The 22,020-nt window shown below is 42.1% G+C and overlaps 4 protein-coding genes across 6 annotated transcripts; all 4 read left to right on the forward strand.

Annotated features, from left to right (window-relative positions):
- The first annotated feature begins 611 nt into the window (after positions 1–611).
- foxred2 (FAD-dependent oxidoreductase domain containing 2) lies at positions 612–6,326 on the forward strand. Of its 2 annotated transcripts, none has more exons than XM_080043383.1 (10): positions 612–753; positions 1,556–1,770; positions 1,898–2,203; positions 2,298–2,549; positions 2,938–3,255; positions 3,439–3,605; positions 3,851–4,016; positions 4,665–4,891; positions 4,984–5,154; positions 5,488–6,326. In XM_080043383.1, the coding sequence occupies exons 2-10, from the start codon at positions 1,559–1,561 to the stop codon at positions 5,721–5,723; spliced, it is 2,055 nt and encodes a 684-aa protein (XP_079899509.1). In that variant the 5' UTR covers positions 612–753; positions 1,556–1,558; the 3' UTR covers positions 5,724–6,326. The 2 variants fall into 2 exon arrangements, with proteins under 2 accessions (XP_079899509.1, XP_079899510.1); XM_080043384.1 differs by having other exon boundaries at positions 620–753; positions 1,553–1,770.
- Positions 6,327–6,588: 262 nt separating this feature from the next.
- ankrd54 (ankyrin repeat domain 54) lies at positions 6,589–10,716 on the forward strand. Its single transcript, XM_080043538.1, has 8 exons — positions 6,589–7,230; positions 7,762–7,809; positions 7,901–7,999; positions 8,650–8,721; positions 8,960–9,007; positions 9,302–9,426; positions 9,528–9,635; positions 9,748–10,716. Exons 1-8 carry the CDS (start codon positions 6,837–6,839, stop codon positions 9,820–9,822), a joined length of 969 nt encoding a protein of 322 aa, XP_079899664.1. The 5' UTR covers positions 6,589–6,836; the 3' UTR covers positions 9,823–10,716.
- Positions 10,717–10,991: 275 nt separating this feature from the next.
- On the forward strand, positions 10,992–16,746 carry hmgxb4a (HMG box domain containing 4a). Of its 2 annotated transcripts, none has more exons than XM_080043361.1 (13): positions 10,992–11,045; positions 11,753–11,857; positions 12,101–12,237; positions 12,357–12,432; positions 12,744–13,331; positions 13,744–13,947; positions 14,475–14,659; positions 14,824–14,905; positions 15,002–15,066; positions 15,171–15,267; positions 15,391–15,554; positions 15,738–15,860; positions 16,053–16,746. In XM_080043361.1, the coding sequence occupies exons 2-13, from the start codon at positions 11,821–11,823 to the stop codon at positions 16,095–16,097; spliced, it is 1,803 nt and encodes a 600-aa protein (XP_079899487.1). In that variant the 5' UTR covers positions 10,992–11,045; positions 11,753–11,820; the 3' UTR covers positions 16,098–16,746. The 2 variants fall into 2 exon arrangements, with proteins under 2 accessions (XP_079899487.1, XP_079899488.1); XM_080043362.1 differs by having other exon boundaries at positions 13,744–13,932.
- Positions 16,747–17,562: 816 nt separating this feature from the next.
- Positions 17,563–21,520, forward strand: LOC307263324 (GTPase IMAP family member 9). Its single transcript, XM_080044456.1, has 3 exons — positions 17,563–17,690; positions 18,132–18,280; positions 19,096–21,520. Exons 1-3 carry the CDS (start codon positions 17,666–17,668, stop codon positions 19,978–19,980), a joined length of 1,059 nt encoding a protein of 352 aa, XP_079900582.1. The 5' UTR covers positions 17,563–17,665; the 3' UTR covers positions 19,981–21,520.
- Positions 21,521–22,020: the final 500 nt, after the last annotated feature.

Consider the following 22,020-nt stretch of genomic DNA (forward strand, 5'->3'; position numbering starts at 1 on the left):
TACTTGAGGTATGGGTGCTTGCTGCTGAAACATTTATACTTTGAAATAGATTAAATACTGAAACAGTTAGAAAGTGAATTACAGTGTGGATCATACACTGAGAGATGCAGCTTTTTAAGTGGAGAGGTAGGGAGTTGAAAATATATAATTAAACATATTCTTATGTTCCAAATTTATTTTAATGGGATACATTTAATTTGTTATTGTCACTAGTTTATTTTTATTTGTTTTTTGTAAAATCATATCAGAAAATCATTATTATCCAACAGAGTATTTGTTATTACATTTGTTTAAATAAATATAGAATACCTCTTGAGGGAGTCTTAAAGTTAATGTATAAATATGGTGCATACCATATTGTTTTAAATGCTTTTATTCTCATTGATATTTTTTATTTCTTTTACTTCTCATTAGCACTTTGAGATTCTAGCAATATAAAGTGCACTACAAATAAAATGTATTATTATTATCATTACACAATAATCTCAACAACCACTTCATCTTCTATTCTATTATACTCTATATTCTATGGTATGTTCTAATCACGCCCCCCTTATGCAAGCAGCCCTCCATTGGTTTTGTGTCGTCCAAGGGAAAAGTGGGTTGTGCTAGTGGGATTTTCCAAAGGCAGTACACACACACAGACACATAGCACGCTTTACAATACTAAATAGTAAACATGTAGCAATCTCGACAGGTCTGCTACACGCCAAACCACAGATGTTGCGCGCGAGGGATCGACTCATGTGAAAGGTAACGTAGCCTATTAGTTCTCAGTGTTTAAATATTCATCTATCATAAGTGCATTAAACCGACCTCACATCTGGTTGAGCGGGCGAAGGCAGCCGCCGCATCCTCAGCAGAGTGTTATTACATCGGCTGTAGAGTTCATGAAGAACCGGGGTGGTGATCCTGAGCCTTAAAAGCGGTCTCTCTTTTTTTTTGCGTGTTACTACATGTTTTAAGTCGCTTCTAAATGATCTGATTCGTAACTTACACGTCTGGTTGGACGCCATAATAATTTTGGGCTGAGTTTGTATGTGCTCCAGAGAGTTGAGTCACAGGATGAAGTCAGAGTTGCCAGTTGCCTAACCATGGCCCAAATGCCCATGCAGGGCAGGAGGAGCCAAGTATATAATAGCCTACAAGTAATGCAACTATATCTCGGAAAATTTGAAAACAGCCCTATGCAGAAAATAATGTTATGATTAGATGCAGATTTAGTTTGATCATAATAATGATCATCTTACTACCACATATAAGTGCATTAACTTGTTTTGCACTGCAATAGGTTTCTTCTAGGGCTTTGTAAAAAAATCGATATGGGCAGCAATATATCGTGATAATAATTTTTCGTAATGTAGGCCTATGTATTATACCATCAGCCCCAAACATCCACTTCTTTAGATGTTGAAATGAAGTTGAATTAAAGTTTTGAAATAAATAGATTTGACTCAATCTATTTGTATTATTTGTTTATTATGTGTATCATTGATTTATTATGTTATCATATAATTACTTAAATGCTTTTCCCACATTACCTCATGTCCAGCAGGTTATGGATTCAAACCTTCCCTGTTACATCCTCTTCATTTTGATTGGCTGTGTCACATGCTCCTTTGATAACCACCACAATGGCACCCGCCGCTACGAGTACTGCGTGCTCGGAGCCGGGCCCTCGGGGCTGCAGATGGGATATTTCCTCTCCAAGGCTAAAAGAGACTACATCATCTTGGAGAGGAACTCCGGACCGGGCAGCTTCTTCTACAAGTAGGGAACCATATACTGTACAGGAGACTCGTTAGTGTTGGAATTGGCACGAGAAAATTGTTCTTTTTTCTGTCCTCTTAAACACATGTGACACGTTTGGCTTCTCTGCTCTGTTTTGTACACCAAGGTATCCCAGGCACAGGAAGCTTATCAGCATCAACAAGATCTACACGGGGAGGCAGAACCGAGAGTTCAACCTGCGGCATGATTGGAACTCGCTGCTGAGTGATGACCCTGAGCTTCTGTTCAAGAGAGTGAGCAGTGAGTTTTACCCTCCGGCAGACGCCTTCCCACTCTATCTGTCCATGTTTGTGGAGGAGCTCGGGCTGAAGGTCCGCTACGGTGTGGACGTCGGAAGGATCAGGACAGTTCAGTCTGACACTGGCAGGACCTACATCCTGACTGATCAACATGCGTCGGATATCACATGCAGGTACTTTGCGTCACACTGAGCCCAAGAGCAAAGTGTCGCATTGGTTTTGAATGGAGCATTGCACTGTGTTGTTCTTCTGTTCTGTCTCCCTCAGCGTGCTACTGGTAGCCACCGGTCTGTGGGTTCCTCAGAAGGTAGAGTTTGTGGGTGCGGACCTGGTTGAAGGCTACGAGTCAATCTCCACTAATCCTGAGGACTACAAGAACCAGGCCGTGCTTATCCTGGGCAAGGGCAACTCGGCTTTCGAAACAGCCCAGAGCATCTTGGGAAGTGCAAGTCGGGTGCACATGCTCAGTTCCAGCCCTGTTCGACTGGCTTGGCAAACACATTACGTTGGAGATCTCAGGTAATGCTATATATTTAGTGATCATGTCCCAGATCCTCTTTGTCGCTGTGATTTTACTGTACTTTTACACAAGTGGTTCCCAAGCTTGGTTACATGCGTACTATTACCACCACCTGAATTATCAGAGGTTAACTATTCATCGATTACATTAAGCTAACCATTTAACTAATTTACCAATACCTTAAGGCTTAAGCTAACTATTTGAACTAGGTATTTATCGGAAACCTTTAGCTAACTATTTTCAGAGACCTCTGGCTAGCTATTTAACTGTCTTTTAATAACATTTTGGTTGGGTCGAGCATACTACATATGTCAACTTTACCAACTGTTGTGCATTGGAGCTATCAGCATTTCTTACATTAACTGACCTGCTGTTTTTACTTTTCAGAGCTGTGAATAATGAGCTTATAGACACATACCAGCTGAAGTCCCTTGATGGGTTGGTGGAGGCACGCCTGGAGAAAATAGTTATCGCTAAACAAAAGGAGCAAGGCAGGAAGAGATCGGGCGGAAAGAAGAAAGAGAGGAAGAGACAGTTGTACCTGACTTTGAAAAAGTACGTACAGAACCAGGAAAACAAGAACAGCTCTGATGTGACGGGAGAAGAACTGCCAGGATATCACATTGATAACTTCTCTATGCGGAAGCCCTACGACCGCGTGATTCGATGCCTTGGTTTCCGATTCAACTTCAGCATATTTGACAGGTATACATTCATATATCATGGTAGGCTTGTTGTTTTGTGGTCAATAATATCCATGCAATAATGACATATTGTGTACTATTTGCCAACAAATGCCCCTCCCTTGAATTATATTACTATGTATAGAAAAGCTGTTTTATTTACAGTATATAATGTTGACATTTCTTTTTTTTTTTTAAATCCTAGCTCTACCTGCCCACCTAACAGTGACAATGCAAAAGGGAGGTTGCCGGGGGTGACGGCCTGGTATGAAGGGAAGAACACCCCTGGCTTGTTTGTGCTGGGAACCGCCGCTCACTCCAGAGACTACCGCTCGTCTGCTGGCGGCTTCGTCCATGGATTTCGTTACACAGGTGAAAGTCCAACAGATGTTTGTAAAATTGTGACATTTGGAACAAGCACGGCTTGTCTATAAAGGTCCAAGTCTTCCTTGGCCAGAGCATCCTTTCTGTCACAACTTGGTCTGAATCCAGGTGCAGGACACAGAATTGGACTTTGTCTTTGACAAGTGTGCATTTTGCAAGGTCAGCGTATTGTGCCAGTATGCCATATAGTCAGGGGGATATTGAAACAACCTGTATGGATTTTCTTGCTACAGCTCGAGCTGTACATCGTGTACTTGAACAGCGCTACCATGGCAACCCGTGGCCATCGACAAAACTGTTGACAACGCAGCTGCAGTCCTGGATCCTGAAGCGTGTTGGCGAGGCCTCTGGGCCATACCAAATGTTTGAGGTACTCGGGGATGTCATACTTTTACGTGGGTAAGCACTTGTTCTTTTAATATCACCAGTGATAACCTTTTCTCTGGCCACTCTTGTTTTAATGAGTTCAGGTCGTTCATCTCTCCCTTTTAAGTAACGCGTCCTGATCAACTGCTTTTCCTTAGCTCTTTGTGTCAACTGCTCCTGGTAAATCCCAACGCTCCCATTCTCTGCCAGCCAGGTCAGCTGGGTGTGTCTAGGCTTGTTCAAGGGTGTCCTCTTCTTATTTCTCCTTCACTTCAAAACACCTCTGAATGGACGTGGCCACTGGCCAGGAGGCATAATAACTTTAACTACTTTGGCTTCTTTTAATTAATGTGAGAGGGCAGTGGCTTAATGCCAAGGGAGCTAAATCCTCAGTGAACAAACTTGACAAAATAACATTCCCCAGTATCACCTGTTAAGTGTGTAATTAACAAGAACTACATTGTTACACACTTTCACTTAATGATACATGTAAAAATAACAACTCAAAATAATATGTATGTATGTGATAATTCGATTATAATATGTCATTTTTGCATGTCTTTTTTGTTATTCGAACAAACAGTGACTAGTAAGTCCAGGCAAAGCCTGATTTGACAGATGATGTTCAGTACAGTACATCCTTGTTGTATATTTATCCTTTCCTTCCTCTTTGGTTGTAAGCTCTCACTGTGAATACATGGAAGAGTTTCCACTCCAGGCCTTGCCTCAGTTCGCATCTCTCTCGGGCCACGAGGTCTCCAGCCAGGGACTGATAGTTGTGCTCATGCAGTACGGGAAGAAAAAGATAGACTATCTGGGGCGGAGCAGGGCACACACAGACTGGACCAAAGCTTGGAAATCCAACTTTCTGCACCCTGTTTTATACTACTATGATTCGCTCCCTACCGGTGAGTGGAAATGTTGCTACCAATACAAATGGAATTTATTTTATAGGAATAGAATCACTAGACAATTTCATATTTATTTATTTTTACCCCAGAGGAAGAAATGAAGCTCCGTCCCCATGGCTGGCCTTTACCGAGACCCAAGGCAATTCATCACATGGTTGAGGACTTCCTCACAGAATGGGAGAGTCCTTTATCTCATATTCAGCCACTGCGGCGCTTCCTGGAGCACTGTGTCCAGACCGACCTCAGGGCATTCTATGCAGGTAAAGTGCTAGCCCTGTAAAATATGTTTTTCTCAGAAAATGCCTCCACTAATTGATAGCAAACAGCACATTTCTCATTTCTGTATTAACCCATACATTTTTTCTGATTTTTTTTTATTTTATTTTTTTATCATAACAATCACCAGACAATACGATGAAAGTTACTGCTATTCTGCTTAGCCAGGCTAGATAGAATAGCTTTGACCCAGGCCTTTGTAACAATTTTTTTCACCATCATTGTGAGATCTGGTTTATGCCCGAGTGATATCACTGATTTTATAGTAGATGACGATTTGACTCATTCTTGTTTTTTTTCTCATGTCTTTAATACAGAGTCGTGTTTCCGCTGGTCCCTTACCCACCGCAAGCCGCCGCTCTTCTGTCAGCAGGGATACTTGAAACAGCAGGGCGTGGCTCAGAACGGCCAGCTGCGGCAGAAGGCTCAGGACGCTGACATTTTGCCCACAGAGCAAGATGCAGCGGGCACATCAGGGTCTGACCCCGCATTCCCCAACTACCTGGCACAAGCTGGAGCATCCATGTCTTCAGGACTGAAACTCGACTTCTGATTGTTTTTACCCAAGTGTGTTAAACCTTGTGGCTATGGGTCCTTCAGACTTGCTACCTCCTCCTGCACCCATAATAGCTCTCTCAGCAAGACCAAAAATGTTTGACCATCCTGTGCTTTCTGACCTGTGTTCATTTTCACTTACAAACCCTTTTCGCCAAATGTAACTGTCTAACACTTGACTATTTCAACCAAAGAGATTTTCTTTTCTTTATTTTAAAAAAATGTAAGGGTTCAAAGATGTGAGATTGTCCAGTTATAAAAAGAAAGAAAGACAGATTGGAGAGAAGTCTGAAAGAATAAGCATATCAAAGTGTTATCTATTTCCTCACCTGGTTCATCTCACGGCTTCTCAGCCTTTGTCATTATGCAACCTCTCGGGGGGTTGAACATTGCTGCTTTTCACTGTCCCTGGAGAGGAACCTTGTCCTTTAAAAGCTCCTTTTTTGTGTTTCCTCACAAAAAATTGTTATATGCATTAATATGCCATTTTGTAATGGCTATAGGCCTATACAGCTATATGAAGCTATACAGCCTAGGAGGTGGAGGGTGGGTGCAAACAATGAATATGCATTTTACATGATGTTACTTGATTAAACATACATTATAACCATACAGTGTCTTTTTTTGTTCCAATATACCTGTATATGCTTTCTGGACTAGCATTGAGTTTTAACTATGCGCATGCGCAGAGCACGAGGACCGTGTGATTGGCTGTCCGGTTGCGTAGATTCTATTGGACGGGAGCTGATGAATAACACTGAATCGGATTGGTCGCTACTGCTTTGTAGATGTTGACTGTACAATGGGCGTGCCTTTTACTACTTTCACACGGAAAAATGTGTAATAGGGGACATTTTGATGCTGTGAAAGGAAGCTGTTAAAATATTCGAAATGATGCAGGATAGACGGACTTTAATGGGAGAGTTTCTGCGCTGACACGTGCCGTGCAATGCCCCCAGGCGTCCGAAGCAGAGGATATATTCAAAGTTGACGTACCGATATCAATGAGTGCTTTATTTATTTCCTTGTAGCTTTTGGCAGGAGTAGTGAGGAGGAAGACCGTGTGTAGAGAGTGTAGTGTAAACACAGCATCCTTATGTCACTGTAGAATATGGACGGGTGGAGCCCAATCGTTGCAACAGCCTCGGACAACGAACGATCCAGCTCCGAGGGGGAGTACATATTGGAGCCCGGACGCGACGATGATTCTCGGCTGGAGGTGGACGGAGAGCCCCAGGGGAACATGGAGAGGATGGATGACGGCGGAAGTAGCGCTGCGGTCGGGTTCGGGATAAGCGGGACCGGGGAGGGCAAAGTGGTGTTGGGTCGAGTCGGACAGAGAGACGACAAGGAGCTCAGGTACCTGCACCTGTTGTGGGAGCCGGGACGGGCAGAGCATGGCCCCGGTGGTGTGGCTAGCAAGCTGGGGAAGGTGACGGGGAGCAGGGCCAGGAAGCAGCACAGGGCGGTGCGGAACCTCGGTCCTATTGGGAAAGATATTTATGGTAAGGTTACTCTCTCTCTGTCTGTCTGTCTGTCTGTCTGTCTGTCTGTCTGTCTGTCTGTGTGTGTGTGTGTGTGTGTGTGTGTGTGTGTGTGTGTGTGTGTGTAGTTTTAAGTTAACCTACAATGCAAAAACAAGCTATGTTATTATTTAGACTAAAGGGCACAATGGTAAAGCTATTGTAGCCTACCTATAGCCTATAGGCTCACTCAACCAAATTGTTATAAAGTGATATCACAGTGTGGACACTGGACAGCATTTAAGTTATGTCACAGTATGATAGTAACCAGAATCCCACTATCTATCTAGACTTATCTCTAACTATCAATTACATTTTTTCCCCCTCCATGCCCTGCATTACACTGCTGGACAGTGTGCAGTTGCATTATCAGTTGCTGTTCGTTCCAAGCACGCCTCTTAAAGTGTGAAAACTTGTGTCCCTGTGAATTGTGCCTTATGTTTGTCTCTGATGGGCACGCAATCCGACCCCATTCATCCAATACTTGTCCCTTTGAATGTCTTATCTCTGCAGCTGTGAAAAGGCTGAGGGAGGCAGCGAACAGCAATGACATCGACACAGGTACGAGCACTGAGCAGATGCAGTAAAATGCCTTGCAAATGTTGTAAGGGATTCATGATAGTGTTTTACTGATTGAGTTTTCTCTTTGCAGTTCGAAAGCTCCTGCAAGAAGACATAGACCCCTGTGCAGCAGATGACAAAGGGAGGACGGCCCTCCATTTCTCTTCCTGCAATGGCAATGAGTGTATCGGTAGGCTGGTGATAAGAATGTCATAACTGTGTTGTATGAAGTAACATGGTGCAGAGGGTCAGCTGGAGAGAGCATCCTGCAGCTTCAGAAGCAGGGTGCTCACCAACGTGTTGGCCAAAATCTATCCTGCTGTTGCATAATTGAACAATACCATGAACAGCTGTGCTGTTATGTAGCTGACCCTTTAGCTTGACCTCAACAAAAGTAAAAATCAGTGAATATCTCCTCATAATCATCGTCCTGTCAGGACTACTGTGTGTACGCTGAGAAAAAGCTGGTGTTACACAGCAATAGGCCCTGTAAACAAGCATGTTAACATAGGGGCCCACCGTAGCTAGCAACATGCCCGTTTACAGAGCTTCAGCTGTGTATTAACTCTAGATTTCTTTTCAGCACACACAAAGTACGGACAGGTAGCAGATCATGAGTAGATACTAGATATTCCCTGATTTAAAAAAAAAAGGGGGTTTCGATTACACGCATTATCCAGATTCACTCACTCGCTAAACTTTGATCAGTTTCCACTATCAGTTGTTCAGGAACTTCTTTATTGTAACCAACTATGTTACAACAAAGCCTTCATTATCACAATTTTAAGTGTATTTTTTCACTTAAATCTTTTTTAAAACAATCCTGTTTTGTGTCTGTAGTGCAATTGTTGCTGAGCCACGGCGCTGACCCCAACCAGCGCGACAGTCTGGGGAATACCCCCCTCCATCTGGGTAAGAAAGAACAACCACCACGTCCTGTAGCCCTGTGATCAGTGATGCTTATGACGGTGGTTTCACACACAGCTGTTCAGCTGCTTTAGGTCCACACCTGTTCAAAAGAACAGATACAGTGCAGAACATAAAGCAAAGATTATCTATCGTATTTGTTTGCATGATAGAGTTGTTTAATACAGTTTTCTTCATTATTTAGCATCGAAACTTGCCCATTTATAACCTGTGTTTTCTGCAGCGGCCTGTACCAACCATGTGCCTGTGATCACCACATTGCTGAGAGGAGGTGAGTGCACTAGGAGTTCTCTGTATACATATACCGCATTACTAGAATATATAATTCAGGTGAAGACTATAACTTGATAGATAGATAGATAGATAGATAGATAGATAGATAGATAGATAGATAGATAGATAGATGGATGTCTCAGTACATGTTGCTCAATCTATATCAACTCTTAATCACAATTAACAAACCTTAAAGAGAATACATGTTATTCAGTTAGAATTAGGACTTGATTGACACTTTTTAGTAAGCATGCGTATCACAGAGATCTGTGCTCTTATTGTCTCTGCTAAGGAGCCCGTGTTGACGCCCTGGACCGAGCAGGCAGGACCCCTCTGCATCTAGCACGCTCCAAGCTTAACATTCTGCAGGAGGGAGATTCACGCAGCATAGACACTCTGCGGGGGGAAGTCACACAGGTAGAACACGCGTTAACCCACATGGCTTAAAGAATCAAGTCTTTTGGATCCTGATAATGGATCGTCAACTGAGATTGTTTGTATCTGACTCTCCCTTGCAGATAATACAAATGCTGAGGGAATACCTGAACTTAATGGGCCAGAGTGAAGCTAAAGAGAGGCTGGAGCACATTTCCACACAGCTGCAGCACACACGCACCAAAGAGCAGGTGAGACACACACTCACTCACTCACTCACTCACATGCATAAAAACCTTGTTTATATGGTTGAAAATAATCTTTCAAATGTGTTTCTAATACATTTGTTTTGCTTTTTTTCAGGTGGATGAGGTGACAGATTTATTGGCCAGTTTTACATCGCTCAGTCTACAGAAACAGAATTTGGGCGATAGGTAGAATCATAAGTGTATAGAGATCTGAAATCCGGCTTTATTTTCTTTATTTCAAGCAATTGCTGAAACATATTGCTGGGTTTCTGACCGTATTCCAATTTAAATATCCATCTACAGTTTTGATCTGCTGGACAGTTATGTTTGAACACCCTGCAATTTTTTACCATGATAAGATGATGATTAGTTTATAGCATGTTTAGCTCTGCTGAGGGTTTATAGTGGATCTGTGTCAGAGACTAATATCCTAAAACTAGGCTATAATTGTTCACCTGGATAAAATGCAAATATGCTCAAATTTGATTTCCTGGTACTGAAATGTAATAGATGTCTATTAACCGTATGGTAAATAGTGTATCAGGTCAGGAAAGGGATAAAACAGATCCTTAAGGGGAAACCCATCTTGAGAACCGGAAGCTATTGTGACAGAAGCTAACCCCAAGGGGCAGTGGAACCTCAGTTCTCTAGTGTGTGTGTGTGTGTGTGTGTGTGTGTGTGTGTGTGTGTGTGTGTGTGTGTGTGTGTGTGTGTGTGTGTGTGTGTGTGTGTGTGTGTGTGTGTGTGTGTGTGTGTGTGTGTGTGTGTGTGTGTGTGTGTGTGTGTGTGTGTGTGTGTGTGTGTGTGTGTGTGCGTGTGTGTGTGTGTGTGTTTCACAGCTGTGTGTGTGCTGACATGTTTTCTCGTTGCCTGCAATTAATTAGCTGACTTCTATGATAATTATGAAACATATTTGTCATGAAAGTATTAGAAAATTTTTCATGGTTACACTTTTGGTTTCAACAGCATTTTCGTATCAAGTTGCCTTTTCTATTGTGCCGCATGTTATGTTTGTAAAGTGAACTGTTCTGTATAAAATTATTTGCCTGTTGTTGGGAATGGATGTAGGCTATGTGAATCAATAAATCAATATGTTTGGCTATAATTGTGAAACATGGTTTTAAACTATTCTTTATAAAATTGTGATAAATAATTGTTTATCTGTCTGTGTTTCTTTTGCAAATCAAAGTACTTTTGTTACTTCAGTATCAGCATATTAAATGAGAGGGCCTTTCGTAGTAGTTATAACTGTAGTAGAGTAGCACACTTTATCACAACTCTGGCGAGTGTATTGCTATGGCTCCGCTAATTGGCTGCCTCACCAAAGCCCCGCCCCTACGTAGACACGTATTGTTGTTTCGCCGATAATAAAAGATGGCGGCCGGACCCGCGTAAATTGGAGACCCAATAGAGGTAGTAATATTTAATAAACACATTCTTTCTCTCCTCTTGGTGTTAATAAAATACACACGCTGTCACCCCCAGAGGAGCTGAATACATTAGCAGAGTTCAATGCATGTCCGCAACGGTATTTATGTGTACTTGAGGCGACCGAGGCCTAGCTGTGGGCAAAAGCCTCGAACTTTACTCAGCCACTTTGACCAGCGAGCTGAGGGGAGGCTCGGTTAGACCATAAATTGTATAGGATGAGACGGACTACTGCTGGAAATGTTGGGATGCTAGGTAGTCAAAGTAAACTGAGAGGGGGTGTGTTTGTGTATGTTTATGAAAGTAGGCGGGAAGTTTGTGTAGCTATATTTAAAACATATATATTCTAGGAGCCAGACCACATTATTATTGCAGTATAACGCATTTCCCCCTCAAGAACAAGCCAGTCACGGAGCACTTATCCACTTTCAGCTTAAGTAGCGTTATGTCCGTCTTATTACATGCAGTTCCAGTGTTGCTTGGACTGCTCGGAGCAGGAATAGTTGCACCACCTACCAAAAATTAAAGTGCAAAGATCGAAAAAGAGACTAAATAATAAAGGCACTAAGTGCTACGTTTGCATCCTGTTTTTGGTTTAATGTTAAACTTCGTTTTTGTCCAGAAGAGATTTTATATATTCATTGAATATCTTAACTTGCACACTAATTGTTTTATTGGTGTTTTCTTCACAGGCCAGTATCTTGCCTTATGTTGTCCATGACATACTGTCACAAACAAACGTGTTGACAGAGGACGAGCCATGGCTTTTGAGGAGATCAAGGGTAAAGGAGGAACGGGTAATGTTTGCTTCTACATTGCATGTAGTCTATTACTATTATTGTGTTCATGCTGTTGTACAGTATTATCACACATTCATCTGTTTGTTTTTCCTCTCAGAAACACTAGTTTTCACACGAAAACATGTTGAGAGACAGAGTTGAAAGAGTCACATTGTATAGGCTGTGTTAACTGTTCTAATTTTTTTATCATATTTTGACTTCTTTAGATAAGGATTATAATACTAATTTCATGTATTCTAGATGCTGGATTAGAAGGAGAAAGGGGGCTTGTAGCGGGTCGCAGTCAGAGAGAGAAGAGGAGGTCGTATAAGGATTTGCTAAGGGAGGAAGAGGAGATTGCGGCTCAGGTCCGAAAGTCTTCCAAGAAACGGCCTAAGGTCAGTGATTTGTCTGTAATGGTTTTAATATAACAAATTATTGCACATTTTTATATCTTTTCAAATTCAGTGTTACTGTGAAATGGTCATTTGAGAGAAATTGTGGTGTTCCAAATTAGGATTCAGAACTTTTCATGCTTGGAGGGGACTCGCACAAAAAGAAGAAGAAACATAGTGATGACTACTATTACAGAGGTGAGAGGGTTATATATTGTAATAATCTTTTAATAAAAGGTGGCGCTAGCAATTCTGGAGAATGCTTGTTGTTAATATCACTGTGTGTTCGCTGAAGAAAAACCCTGTGTTAATACACAGCCTAGGCTCCTTAAACTAGTATGTAAACAAAGGGGGCCCATCATAGCTAGCAACAAGCCCGTTAACAGAGCCTAGGCTATGTATTACATTTGAACACTGGATTGCTGACTCTACCTTGAATTTCTCTCAAATTACGCGACTGCAACTGTATTTACTTTTTTTATAATTTCCTTTCATCTACCCTGTTTCAGACCACGACGGTTCCGGTCCACCTCCCCACAAGAAAAAGCACAAGTCCGCAGACCGCTCTCCTACTATGACTTCCCCCTCATCCTCCCACCCGACAGACACGGCCATGGGCCTGCTGCAGGCCATCACCTCTCCACTGGCCACAGGGTCCGACCCCAGCCCCCACTTGCACAAGAAACCCTCCTACCCCTCCTTCTCCTCGCACTCTTCCAAGGACCGCAAACGTGACAGCAGCGGGGGCGGCGGAAGCAAAGGCAGCCACTCCTTCTCTCACTCCCGGCCCCCCTCTTCGTCATCCTCGTCCTCCAAGAAGCACTCCTCCTCTTCCTCCAAGTCCTCCCTGTTCCACGGTGGCGCTCCTAAAGAGGAACCCTTGACGCTGCGCGAGGCTGACGGGCTGAAGATGAAGCTCATCATGTCGCCAGAGAAAGAGGAAGGAGAGAGCTTCCCCTTCACGCCCCAATCTTCCAAAGGAGGCGTAAAGAAAGAGAAGGAGCGAGACAGGATACAGCCCTCAAAGACGCCCAAGAAGAAACAACAGCAGAGTCGAGATCCACTGCCTGTAGTGGGGAAAGAGGTGGAGGTGGAAGGTAATTATCTTAAAGGGAATGCAACTTATCTTTTCTTTCTCCTAGTATGGCTGGAATAATGCTTCTCTGGGCTGCACATCGTCATCAGGACATGTTCACAGTCACACATGTATGCATGTTTTATAGGCTTATGATCAGTGTAGTAATAATGAGTTAATTCGCTTAGCTTTTATCCCTAATGCATTTCGTGACTAGTTAGGGCATTAACAGTTTGCTGATCAAATGAGTTCTACGGACCTGTGTAAAAAGTAAGCACTAAGGCTTACTTCAAGCAACAACTAAGGACCTGTATTGGCACATACATGCTGTTATAGACATTATTGGTGCACTTCCCAACACAATCCTAAATCCTTCAGACAATCATGTTTTGTTTTGTTTATTAATTTTAATTGCTGTGCTCTCTGTTGTACAGGTCATTATGGAGGTGGGATGGGAGACGATAGCTCCTCCTCTGGGGCTGAATTGGAGGCTGGTGAACTGGTTATAGATGATTCATACACACACCTGTCCAAAAAGAAGAAGAAGAGCAAAAAAAGCAAGAAGAAAAAGGACAAAGAAAAAGACAGAGACAAGGATAAAAGTGGGAAGGACAAGAAGCACAGTAAGGGATTTGGAGGTGAATTCATTTTTAAAATATATCAAAATGGGTCATCCAAGTGCCTTTCTTTTGCTGTGGCATTTATTTATGTGAACCATTGTTTTTAATGAAATCTTCAATAAATCATTACTACACAACATGTTGCTTTAATCATTGGAAAGTATACCTTTGTTAAACACAACTGATTACTCAACAATGATTTTTATTATGAAGAAGAATCAAGATGTGTATGCATATGCATATGCATAGCGATTACAGCAGTAATCATTGGCAATGCAATTCTTAAGCCCAAGGCTCCTCTCAACAATGTTATAGAAGAAAAAGAAAAAGTTCAGAGAGCAACGCATAAGACACACATAATAAGAGACAAGTTGTTGGAATCATGTGTGGCAGCATTCGGGTCACCAGCTTTTCAAATGGCTGCTACCAATATAGGGTCCATTTCCTCTCTGAACCCACAATCAGAGATCCAAATGAACCATTAGCTGGATGTGTCAATACAATACTTAATGGCCATTGCTTTTCCCATGTATGGCATTCTGCAGACTCATCGAGGGGACACAGCCACACGCATCCTCCCACTGTCACTCACAGCACTGTTGGTCCAATGTATGCCATGGGCACGCCCGTCCCTCCACACCACCATCAAGGCAATGAGGGACCAACAGAGAATAAGAAGAAGAAGAAAGAGGAGAAAGATCGGGAAAAGCAAGATAAGGACAAAGAGAAGGTAAGACACTGTCAAGTCATGATCTTTAACTTGTCGGTGTCAAATACACGAGACCAACCTGTCTGTCAACATCACCTGAGAAAACCAACGAAAATCTGTTACGGGCTTTTTCCATGGCGCATCTGTGTTTTGCAATATTGTTTAATATCTCTGTCCTCTCTTAGCCCAAGAAGAAGAACGCATCCGCATATCAGGTGTTTTGTAAGGAGTACAGGGTCAACATAAATGCGGAGCAGCCAGGACTAGGTGGGTCTTGTAATGACACTCACTGACATACTTTTGTTTCAAATATCTCTTAAAAAAACACATTTTAAATTGTTATTTTGTTTGTGTAATCTGCAGTCTTTGGTGAGCTGAGCAAGAAATTGGCAGAGGTGTGGAAGGCGATGCCAGAGAAAGACAAATTGGTGCGTTTTTTCTTTCCGTATTTGTAATTTCCTTAAATGGTAAACTTTGAATATCACTGTTGTGCTTGCAGTTGTTTTAACATCATGTGTTTTCTCCTGTGCAGGTTTGGAGGCAGAAAGCTCAGTATCTGCAGCACAAACAGAACAAAGCAGAGGCCACCACCGTCAAACACAAGAACACCAGTGAGAGCAAAAGCAAAGGTACCTCTATTTCTGACCAGCTTTCAGCCAATTGATAAAGAAGATGTATCGTGACTCAACACTGTTGCTTCTTATTGCTGTTTTATTGCTGTTGTCTTTAAATTGCGCGTTTTCTCACAAAAGCTGTAGGAACGGGAGCAGGGATGGTGTCGCCAAACAGAACGCCTGGCACTATGTCCCTGTCCCCAGCACGAATCCCAGATGTGGATCCTATTGACGCAGCAGCTCACCTGCAGCTGCTGGGAGAATCCCTGTCTCTGATTGGCCATCGGCTACAGGAAACAGAGGTCAGTTCACACATGCCGCTACGTGTGTGCATTCTCTGTATTTACAGGCCATTTTGTTTTCAAAGTTTAAGTAGGAGATTTCTTTATTTAAAGAGTTTGACCACATCTTCTGTTTTAAGTGTGACATGGAGATGTTTCATGGTCAATGCAGTGGAATGTGTGACTGATGTGTCTTTGTGTTAGGGGATGGTGGCGGTGTCTGGGAGTCTGTCTGTGCTTCTAGACTCCATCTTGTGTGCGCTGGGACCGCTGACGTGTCTCACGGCTCAGATACCACAGTTAAACGGATGTCCCCGAAATGTCCTGGTAGAGTATTAGCATTTATAAATGTTTTAAAATTAAATGACTGACTTTGTCTCAATTAGCTTCATAACTTCAGGATATATCAAATGTTTATACTGTATGTACTGCAATGTTGTATACATTCAGATGTTGGCAATGGCCATGTGTATTTTTATTGCAGTTTTCTTATAAAGTTTTCTCTTCTCTTTTTTTCAGTCAAATACATTGGACAACATAGCCTACATCATGCCTGGGCTGTGACTGAAGGATTATAATCAATGACTTAAGTGGTCTTTTAAAGGAGTAACCCATTGGACTTTAATTTAAGCCACTGCTTGGCATCAGAAAACGTGGATATTTTTAGTCTCAACATGTTTTTAAAGTATTTTCTTAAGAACCCCTGTTAATTTTCTAATTGTTATATTTTTAACTGAAACATTTCACCAAACTTTAATCTTTTTGAGCATGTCAGTCAGCTTAGTTTTACTGTTACTGTACAGTGTGTTGTTGTATGAATGGGTGTGTGGGCGTTGGTACTCTGATACATTCAGAGCGCGTTTGTTTAGCTGTGAGGTGGGTTTGACTGTTATGTAAATGTCTACGTATTATGTTTTTTTAACTGAAATGTACAGGAACATTTTCGTTGTCATTTGGTCATCATCAACATAACGTAATATATTTGACACCTGTTTAGTTTTCTCTTTTACCATGTAAAAAATACTGTCATTACATGCTGTTTTATACATTTGATATTTTACTGTGTCTACAATGTTTAGATTTTGACTGCATTGTAGGATTTCCAAAGTGATATTAAAAAAAACTCTTTAGGAGCAACACTGTTGTAATCAATACCTGTTCAAAGTCATAGTCATTAACGGACATTTGATGAAATGGCAGAATAAAAATACGATTTGTTCCCAAATTCACCTTCTGTTTTCTTTCTTTTTTAAGAAGCCATGTTTCTTGGTCTGGCTCAGTTGATGGCAATGCCAGTCAGTTGGTTCATCACTTTGATCCAAGCTGAAATATTTCAACAATTTTCTGGATGGATTGCCACAACATTTTGAACAGATATGAGTATTCCCCAGAGGAGGAATCTTTGTATGACTTTATTGTTTTTTGGCTAAATGCTTTTAGTGAAACTTAAATATAGTGCAAAGAGAACTTGCTTAAATCAACATTTCCTCACAGGAAGAATGATTTCAGCCCCAGCTGTAAGCCAGCTACAAAGTGAGTGTATGCTATCATCCTAAAATAAGATGGTTAACAAACTTACCAGCTTAACTTGTCGTTGTAAGCATGCTGAAATTAGCTCAAATAAGAACAGCTAACAGCTGCTTAACTGTAGACCCTTCTAGTGATGTTTTATTAAAAATAGATTACCGGTAGGCTGGTCTCGGCTCGCTAATAATAGCATACAATGCTTGACTGTATTACACTATGGAAATCGTATTAAAATAATGTATTGGATCAAAACAAATTCATTTACAGCAGACATGTGAGTTATGTTGGGTTATTATAATGTATTGATTTAATTACAACCACTGTCATTTTTTTTCGGTTTCTATCCAAGAAATGTCCCCAAACAGCACCTAAAGCCTGTGACCCAAAAAATTACTGGGCTGAACTGATTTAAAAAAAAAAAACAGTTGAGTCATTTTTGCCTTTGTACTTGGGCGGGTCCTCGAGGGAAACAACAGACTGAGCTCTGTTCACTGCTGCAGGAGTCAGTGGAGTTGAGTGGAAAGGCAACGCTGAGTCAGTCTGCAGGAACGAGGAAGTGCGATCATCCCTGGTTCGTAACAACACGGTGGTGGACGGGGGAAGAAATGTCGGCATCCGCTTCACAATCAGGTAGGCTGGGTCACAACATGTAAATGTACCCTACCTAAAGCTATATGGACATGACAGTGGGGGGAAGTCTGCGGGCAGCCTCCATTTGCGCTTTTTCTGTTTTTTTTTTGCGGTTTGAGTTCTTTATAGGTCCATAGGTTTGAGAAGAGATGCGAGGAGACAGCTGCAAAGGGCGCTGCCTGCCACAATTTATTCATGTTATGAAATGCTTATATCAGCTGATCCTTATCAGTAGAGAGTCGAGACTCCATGCAAAATAAACAGCAGATAACCTTTCACGTTGACATGCGCCAGCCAGACATACTTGTTTTTCTTTATTTTTGTGCCACAAGTACATTTTGAAAAACTTTATGAATCATAGACTCACTGCACACAGTCTTACATACAAACAAAGTACAGCATCCATAAAAAGACCATAATTGTGTGTTTCCTGCTGAGCAGAGCTGAGGCTAGTGGTGCTGGGCCGGACCGGGGCAGGAAGGAGATCAGCAGTCAGCACTATCCTCGGCCTGCAAGACTCCCAGCAGGGCACAGAGACCGAAGACCTCCAGGAATGCAGCAAGCACAGAGGAAAGGCTGCAGGCAGAAAGGTAGTGATGAAATACTCACACTCACTGAACACAACACTGCAACGGCTCAATAAGAGAGTAAGTTTTATGGGTTCAGCAACTCACAAACAAAAATCACTTTTTGTCAAATGAGTCTATATTTGCTTACAATTTGCTATCTCTCCCTACTGTGTGTGCACTGCAAACAAATCAAGAGTTAATACACAGCCTAGGCTCTGTGAACTGGTATCTCTAAGGGAATGTTAACAAAGGGGGCCGGCCCACCTTAACAAGCACCAAGTAGCAGATCGTGAGGAGATATTCACTGATTTTGACAAAACGTGTTTGTCTACAAACCATTCTCCAGGATCCCTGACCCCACCTTTGAAACTGGATTTAATAAAATAAGTGTAAAGCCAGTAAGTGTTGGAAAGGTAATTATACAAAATGTTTTACATGAAGTCAAATATAGCTTAATAATATAAAATAAATATACTGTAGCTAGGCTTCAAATTATTAAGTTTGCCAACTTTTCTACTTTATATAACATATAACAACCACACTTGTACTACACTTATTGGTACTGTACATGCATATACATATGTAACTCCTTACGTATCATTATATATATTTATTTTACTACCTGTTTATAAGTTGTTTATAGTACAAACACCCACGGTTACACTGTGCACCTTCTAATTGTAATTGTATACAGTCTTACTTGTCTTGTGTCCTATTTCGCTACAGTAATGCTTACATTTTTTGCATTTATGCACCTGAAAGTAGAACAATATACACAAATTGTGCAAAAACACTCTTCAACCATGATGTCATGTTTTTTGCTATCTCTTGAACAGGTGGCGGTGGTATCTGGTCCGGCCTGGTTCGGCTCGGGATGCGAACCAGTGGAAAGGAGAAGACACGTATCCTCCATGGTGGCCTTGTCCAGCCCCGGGCCACATGCGTTCCTGTTGTGTGTCCCCGTGAACCAGCCGGCTGATGAAGAGGCCCAGGCTCTGGACGTGCTGCAGGAGCTGTTTGGCCCCTCTGCGGTCAGCTCCAGCACTTTCATACTCTTCACCCACACAGAGGAGCTGGAGGAGGACGAGCAGCTAGACGATTACCTCACCACGTGGCGCAAGGACCTCGGGGAACTGGTGAAGAGATGTGGAGACCGCTACCACACCCTGGAAGCCCGCGGTGGAGGAGAAGAAGAAGAAGAAAAAGGAGAAGAACCGGTAATGAAAGCTGTGGAGGGGCTTCTGGAGAAGGTGGAGCACGCCTTGGCAGAGAGCGGGACGCAACACTTCAGCTGCCCTCTGTACCAGGAGGCTGAGGAAAGAGTGAGAGAGAGGCAGGAAGAGATGGTTAGAGAGAGGAGAAGAATGGAGCCTCCAGAGGAATCACCACCACCACCGGCAGAGGAGAATGTGACAGAGGAGGAAATGGAAGCGGTCCGGGAAGAGGCAGAGAAGAGCATAGGTGACTTGAATGTGGACGTAGAAAGTATTTTGCCGGCCCCTGCCATTGTCCCTCCTCCTCCCTCCAGCTTCCTGTGGGGCCTGTGGGAGAGGCTGACAGGCTGGCTGAGGTGGCTGCCCACTCTGGTGAGGAGGGAGGCCCTGCTGGGAGCCCTGGTCGGCCTGTTTGTGGGGGGGCCGGTCGGAGGTACGTTGGGGGCCACGGTGGGATCAGTGGCTACTGAGGTGAGCAGAAGGAAAACGACAGAGAAAACCAAATGAGAGATAATGTCATATTAAAGGTGCATTATGCAGTTTCGGGGGAAAGTGGATTTTTGTTTAGCCTGCAGTTTGATTACAAAACATCCTTACTCTACATGTCATTCTTAGTATTGATAGTAACGAAAGACAACAATATGCGTATAAACAAAACTGTGGGCCCTGCTGCTGTGAACAACTTTTCAGGTAGCTTTCTAACTCCATACAGTGTTCTAGGGATCCAATGTCCTGTGAGGAAAGTTTATTTTTTCAGTTATGAGAATATATCTTTTTTCACTTCTCTGAAACATCCAAAGTTACATAGTGCACCTTTAATGTGTCATGTGTTAAATTGCACCTTTAAGTCACTTCACTGTGTTCAGCAACCCAATGTATTACCAGCTGATTAGTATTTATGCTTGACCACAGAGCACCTGTACCTCCTTTCTATTTTATGATGTGTACCTATCTAAGTAGAGTTCTGTACAATATCAAATGGCTTTAATAATTGTTAATATATATATCAGTAAAAGTCCATCAATAAGAACAAGGTTTTGGTTGCCAGGTTTGAAACATTGCTTTGGCTGGTGTCTTTACTCTGCTACTGAACAGGTTCTAAATTTAAATAATTAATTCGGTCGTCTAGCACAAAAGAAGTCTATTAAATGAGCAGATGTAAATTTAATCAGACCCGAAATAACTGATTTGTTTGGCCACTTGGGGGCAACAGAAACACAGTAAGTTGACATGACAAATGGGTAAGCAATCAGTTGCCTGTTTAAACATTCAGTAGATATGCAGCAATATTATTATTAATAATTTGGAGTAGGCCATCTCAATTAATTTTCCTTTTAGCTCTGCTTTTTATTGAAGCAGCCATGGTCATATATTTTTTGAATCCTTTTACCTTGTGATCACAAAGCTGGTTTCCCATCACAACCACAGGTTGTGGGCCTATGTTCCTTATCTCGTGATCTGGAGAAAACAAAGCTTGTTTGAAAGACTGAACCAAAACAATAAAGTAGTGGATCCTAGAATCAAAAACAATAATAAAAAAAAAATAAAAAGCTGAAAAGAACTGAGAGCAGTTCATTGCAGTGCAGTGGGTGGCAGGTGATAATTATCTGTGGGTTCATCATAGTGTGATTCACATACAAGTAAGGATTTTAACAATTGTTAATATTGTCATATATTAAGTGCACCTTAACTAAAAACCAAAGAGCAAGTGTCATATTGTATAGGGGGATATACACCAGCCAGATCTTTCTTGGCAACACAAACGATTTCCTTATGAGTGGATTATTAGTGATCCACAAATTATTAACCATGGAAATGTTATTAGTCAGAACTTTGAAATCATTTTCAAAAGTGGAAACGCAGATGGTATAAAAAAATAAAAAAAGTAACTTTTAGAAGCAACGCTAAGAAACATCCACAGGGTGGAGACACTGACCTTTTTATTGGAGAAGTTTGAACTTTTGAAATGTACTGACTGATACCTATTCACTGCTTACCAAGCAAATAAAAGCTGCCCTCTGAAAGTACAATTCACTTTTATTTCTTTTAGATCTCTTAATCTAACTCATATGTTACAGAGTGTGATCAAGTTACGGGAGAGGTTTGATCTCATTTCAGGACGTCCAACATATAGCAAAGGCAAACTTTTTGTAATCTGGTGCTTTATTTTCTGAGATGCATTTCTAGGCAGCATCAAATATATGTTGCAGGATGAAGTGAAATAAAGGATAGAGATGGCTGGGCAGTAGGAAACAAGAGCCCGTGATTGGTTCTGCATGATGTCTGCTGGGCACCAAAGCAAGCAAAGAGTCCCTCTCAGACTCTCTGGTCCTTACACAATGGCAGGTTATGGCTTTGACATTGATGTAATTGATACTCAGCTAAAACCGTCAGTCATAACCCATCCTTACATCTCTCCCGTTTGCTCTGCCTCTGTCTCTCTAAACTGCTGGCGGCTCTGCCTCAGGAACAGCTAGGCGTTTCCGAATGTGGGTGGTCCGGCCCGGGGTGGGAGAGAGAGAGAGAGGGAGAGAGAGAGAGAGAGAA

Source organism: Ammodytes marinus (assembly GCF_949987685.1).
Source record: "Ammodytes marinus genome assembly, chromosome: 16".
Lineage (NCBI taxonomy): Eukaryota > Metazoa > Chordata > Actinopteri > Uranoscopiformes > Ammodytidae > Ammodytes > Ammodytes marinus.